The sequence below is a fragment of the Macadamia integrifolia genome, unplaced genomic scaffold (assembly GCF_013358625.1).
Source record: "Macadamia integrifolia cultivar HAES 741 unplaced genomic scaffold, SCU_Mint_v3 scaffold188, whole genome shotgun sequence".
NCBI lineage: Eukaryota > Viridiplantae > Streptophyta > Magnoliopsida > Proteales > Proteaceae > Macadamia > Macadamia integrifolia.
The window spans coordinates 8,477-14,301 of NW_024868400.1; the positions used below are offsets into that span (position 1 = coordinate 8,477).

Below are 5,825 nucleotides of genomic sequence, written 5' to 3' on the forward strand. Positions count from 1 at the left end.
TTTTTTTTTTTTTTTACATAATTTTTTGATTCTAACACCATAGTGTAGGCTCTAATACCAATTGTTAGTGATTCTAAATCCTAGAATCATTTGAATTATCTAAAATGTATAGAATACAAGAATGAATAATGGAAAGAAATCAATCACATACCCGTTGAGCGTGAATAAAGTCTCTAAATCAAGGTTGACGCTTGTACCACGAACTATGATAAAGAACCACGTAATATGGGTCCTCACGTAATATGGGTCCTTCTACTGAGATCTTCTGCAGCCTCTTACTATGGGATCTTCTCTCTGTCTCTACACTAGCTCTGTGAGAAAGCAGTGCTCCCAAATATTATTATGAAAAAAGTAATAGCTGCAGGGACCGTCAGTATTCTATATATAATAGAATTCCTAAACCCTATTCCATTCCCACAATAAAATAGGGCTAGAAGTTTCCTAATTAAAGTGGTCCTTATTCTCTTGGACCCAATGGGTCAATCAATATCAATTAAGCCCACATAAGAGTCCTAACAAAATGATTTTATTAGTTACCATTTAGAAGGAAGGTTTTCTACATGACTACCAAGCAATGCCTCGATGGCCTATCTCATCATTCTTAATGCTTGTTACAATAAACAAATCATAGAAGATTTTGATGGCAAAAGGTTCTTCATATAACTGCGCAACGTAGCTTTTCTCTAGTTCCCAGTATAAGGTGATATAATAATTACAATCAATAGACAAGGTACAATTTAGGTTAATCACTTGTCAAAGTTTCACATATAGCCAAATTCAATCATATTTTCTTTCAAACATGCACCTGTTGTCAAAGAAAGTATTTATAAAACATATTTTTGTAATTATATGTTAATACAAAAATGTATAATAAATTCTTTAAAAGAGAGTTAACATTTGATTTATAGTTGCAGTGGCCAATAAGCATCCATGACATACAAAATAGATCCACCCTATCGTCAATGAGGAAAACCTCTTTCCAGATTTGCTGCATCTTTATTTCTAGTAGCTTTCAGTATTTATTTCATCGCAAAAATATCCTGTTAATTTAAAATATATATATATATATATATATTGCATAGCACTGTTGTTTGACTTACTGTTTCAGGTCCAAATAATAAACGGTAAAGTTGTTAGTTACACACATAGGGTAAAATTACAAACTAAGAGTGTTAAAAACCGTAATGTGTCATGTTAAATATCTTATGCGACTTAATCCTACCATTCGTTATCTTATAATAAGATATCTTATTCACATCCAAGTTGGGAGATACCTTCAATTCAAATAATGAAATCATTAAGAAGGAAGAGCTATGATATTTAAAATGATCTAGTAAGCTTTCTTATTGATTCACAATCATAAGAAGAGCATGAAGAAAGAAGCATCTTGGAGGAAGCAAGGATGTATAAAATTTCTTTAAGCATATTTATTCAAATGCCCAAGCTAGCAACATATAAAGATTTACTCTCATTGCCGTGATCATTTATTGCACAGTTGTTAATGATGCTAATATGATTGTTCTTTGTACCGATACAATATCAGGCTTGACCAGTACTTCTAAATATTCTGGACTAAATCCTTAGCTTGGGCAAATATAAAATGCAACCTATGGGGCACCCATGATCAAAATTTTTCAGGTTAGTTATTCTTTTCTTGTCCTACGTCATCGTGTTGCACTCCTAGAATTTATTACTCATTTTTCGTCCATAAAAATCTTTGTGACCTCCTCTTTCGATCAGATTGTCAAAGTCTGTTTTGGAAGAGCTTGAAAAGATTTGGAAGGGCTGGAAAACATTTTGGGTAACATTAGGGTGTGAATCTCTATGTGCAACTGTTTGATGAGGCTGAGGGATCGGAAAAAATTAAGAACCTATAGAGCCATGATAACACTGATAACTATGAGAACGCAATGAGAATGTAATGGATTATATAAGGGATACCAAGAGAGCTCCCAGGGATCAACTCTATCAAAAAATAGTAGAGCAACTAGAATTCTGCGGAAGCTAATCAACTAATAGATTTGCAATTCATATTGCTATTGATCATTGAATCTTTACCTTAGGAGATTAAAATTAAACTTTATAATGTAAATACCTTAGAGGATGTTTATATATAAGATATAGAAATTTCATTGGCTCTCAGGTAGGATAATCTTGGTTACCAATCAGAACCTCACCTTTGAGTATCACTCTTGCATTTAGTGTTTTTTTTTTTTTTTTTTTTTTTATTCCAACTGTTTCAAAAACCCAGCATGCATTTTTTTTACATTGGGCGTTCTATGTTTGGGTTTATTTAGATGTAACCTAGGTAGTTTACAAAAAACACTTAGTGAGACAAGAAGAAGCATGTTCGCATCGCTACTTTTACTATAGTACATTCATGGAACCAAACCTATGTAAATTTCTTATAGGTGGGTTATATAGTCAAAGATTTGTTTTCAAAATCGGTTTAGTAGTGTTGACTACAGATGGAGTAAGTAGAAAGAATCCAATATTATTGGTAAGTGATCTCTATGGAGATATTGGATTCTATTAGCACACCTTAATGGTATGAAATATTTATTACTATGTGTGGACCTAAGGTATTGTTTCCTTAATGGGGAGGAAACCCTAATTTTATTGTAGGGTTGGTCCTTACCCTCACCCCTATATATAGTTATCACTGACCCATTAAGTGAGGCTAACGACCAAAAGCAAAAGGAAAAGAGGGTAGACCAGACCAACATTGATCGTGTTGTACGAGGAGCATACAAGAAGACATTGAGGAGTTCTTATTCTTCAACCATGGATTTAGGTATGCCTAAAACGTGTATTTTGTAGTGTTTGTAGTGTATGCTTATCGATCTTCATGAATCGTTCCGTATTTATTTTCTATCACCTCCTCCAGATAATTGGTTTAAATTAAACATTGACTAGTGCTCTGTTGGTAACCTGGGCTGCTCTAGGGCAGGTGGGGTCATCAAGACAGCAATGGATCTCAAATATGGTGTTTGCAGCTTATATAAGATGGGGACAAATTGTATGGCTGAGTTCAATGCTTTCTTTATTGGGTTGCGCAATGCATCCTTTGTGAATATTGAAAGATTATGGATTGAGTGTGACTCGCATGCAATGAAAAAAAAAAAAAAAAAATTAGTAAATGAGGAATCATATACTAATGGGAGTCCAATTACTGAGTTTTGGAATGCTTTAGTACAAAATGTAGTCTAATGCAACTGGAATGATAAATGCTTTGATGGGAACTGTCACCAGCCAACCTGTGGATATGACATAACCAGAACACCCTTCGTTGATTGCCTTAAGAGCATGTTTGCTTCACAATATTGTGTAATTATGCTGATGAAACCATAGAATTTTGTATCATTTACTTAAGTAGTTTGTTACAAACATTTATGATTTCTGCGACCAAAAGCTCACATGTGCATTTGCACGTGCAAGTTTACCAGTTTAAGCATATTGTTGAGTAAGTTACATAATTATTCTCTATGAAGATTGCAAAACTTTTTACTATTCTATTAAAAAAAAATTCACTTCACTTTTAATTAAAATAAATGAGGCTTAATGGAGACCAAAATATCATATACAAGAGATGATTCTACAACTTAAGAACCCCCCTTAAAACACACTATTAACGCAATAATTTTGAATATTATTTTCCACTATGTGTTGACAAGTACCGTTGAGTTACGTATATACATGAATCTAATATTGCCTTACCAATTACAACTGTGAAAAATAAGGAAACCTTCTATATGAGCAAAGATAGAATCCTCGTGGGAAAGGAACAGTGAGTCATGGGATAAGACCTGCTGTATGAGGAAAGATAGAATCCTTGTGACAAGAGGACAGTGAGTCATAGGATTAGTCACCATATCCTGTGCATATCTGGAAAGATATGATACAGGTATGATACGGTTGATGCACACAAATAACCAAACTTATATACATCAAGATATAACTCAAAATACACCCATCACCACCAAATGCATCGAAACACAAACAGAGAATTATGCGCATGCCCCTTCGTCAAGGTGTTCCCACCATACGAACTGCTATGTTTGTATGTAAAGGATGCCACCATTAGTGTATAATTTTGATTTATAAATTTTGGCTTCCTTATAGAATTGATCATGTTGAGTAGTGGTGCAACAAGGTTGGATTGAGTTTTTAGGTTGTTATTATGTTGGACAATTGAAGAAGAAAATATTGAAGCTTAAAAAACAGAATGCACAAGCCAAAATATGTCATTATTTATACTTTAAATGATATAATCAGTAGCATGTACCACATACAATAAAGCTAGAAAATGATTAAATCTTCAAATGCTACTCAACCTAGATTCTTTGTCCAGACCACTCCATTCTCGTTTATCCAATGACAAACTTCAATTAGGCCAGGGCCAAAGTCCAGCAGCTTAAAAGCAATATGGTGTGGATTCCAAGAAGAAGTGTCGTAATGGCATGCCATGATTGCATGATTCACTTTCTTTCGAGCATGTATATCAACTGCATATACTTTTACTTTTTGTAAAACATGGCAATAATAGACTTGAAATTGGAATGGCTCACTATGACATAAGGCTGGTGGTTCAGAGAGGTTTCCATAAATGAGTTTCACAGCTCCAATTGTGACATTCTCATAAGATCCTGCCATGCTCTCAGTATTCCAAACGGATACATCGCTCCCTAGTGTCTCAACAACAAAGTCAATGAGAACCTCAGAAGAAGTCACACAGGTGCTTTGCTCGTCCTGAATGGGGCTCTTCTTACATATTTTGAGTGTCTTTTGAATATAATTATCCATGTTTGATTCATCCATCACACTGAAAATCTTCTTTAAGTCCTCAATCCGGGAAAGGGAAAATGGAATTCTCGATGCTAGAGATTGCGGCAAGAATGATTTATATGCCATTGGGTCCCTTAGATCAGGGACAGATATTAAACCACCCTCTTTCACCATCGAGCTCCTGAAAAATGGAAATCCCCCTTGGCTGACACCTAGCTGGAGTTTTTCAGTTGGAAATTGATCATACACCTCTTTGATAGCATTCCATTGAGCTATTGGTGGCAGGGTCGTATCATCCGTTTTCTTCTTCACCAATAAATTTGTACAACAAGCAACATTTGCTTGCTTACAGAGTGAATGCAGGTGGGAAGCCAGTTCATTTTTCTCTATAAGTTTTATGAACTTTAATTTGTTGTCTGATGGAGGCTTAAAGGAGAAACCTTTGTAGCTAAACAATGTGGAGGGTGTGGAAGATCAATATGCTCTTTCCAGTACTGTGAGAAGGAATTTTCTCCTTGAGAACCCTGCAATGGCATGGGAAGTAACAACCATATGAGGAAGATAAAAAAAGAACAAGCAATAACCACTTTGGAATGACCGAATAATGGAAAATTTATTTTTCTTACACTGAAATATGTTACTATGAGAAATCCAAGCAATAGAAAGGGATGCGTCATGGTGGAATTTAATAGAGAACTGAAGATGGGACTTTATGTTTGGGGAATGGTTTTGTTGAATAGAGGTGGTGATTGAATTTATATACAGGGAACATTTTGTGGTACCAACAAGTAATAAAGGGGGCAAAGTTTTTGTTAGTCCCTTAAATGGCTAAATGTGTTCTGTATTTCCAAGTTCCTCAATGAAAAAGTGAAAAAGTTCTTTTATTACCATACGAGTCCCTCAAATTTTTAAATTCCAAAATTACCCCTCAATGATGGATCATTCTCAAAAACCCAGTTTTTGCCATTGACTTTAAGGCTATGCCATCATGGAAGGATCTTATCAACCTCCATGAAATAAAAATCAGAGATCAAACTGTG

General features: G+C 34.8%; 1 protein-coding gene across 1 annotated transcript; it reads right to left on the bottom strand.

The window, feature by feature from the left end:
- Positions 1-4,222: 4,222 nt before the first annotated feature.
- On the bottom strand, positions 4,223-5,504 carry LOC122065088 (polygalacturonase-1 non-catalytic subunit beta-like). The gene is made up of 2 exons (XM_042628879.1): positions 5,412-5,504; positions 4,223-5,309 (listed from the first exon to the last, which is right to left on the bottom strand). The coding sequence occupies exon 2, from the start codon at positions 4,957-4,959 to the stop codon at positions 4,330-4,332; it is 630 nt and encodes a 209-aa protein (XP_042484813.1). The 5' UTR covers positions 4,960-5,309; positions 5,412-5,504; the 3' UTR covers positions 4,223-4,329.
- Between the last annotated feature and the right edge of the window lie 321 nt (positions 5,505-5,825).

Excerpts from the sequence above, each read along its gene's own strand:
- LOC122065088 (XM_042628879.1), bottom strand. The coding sequence starts at position 4,959 with ATGGTGAAAGAGGGTGGTTTAATATCTGTCCCTGATCTAAGGGACCCA.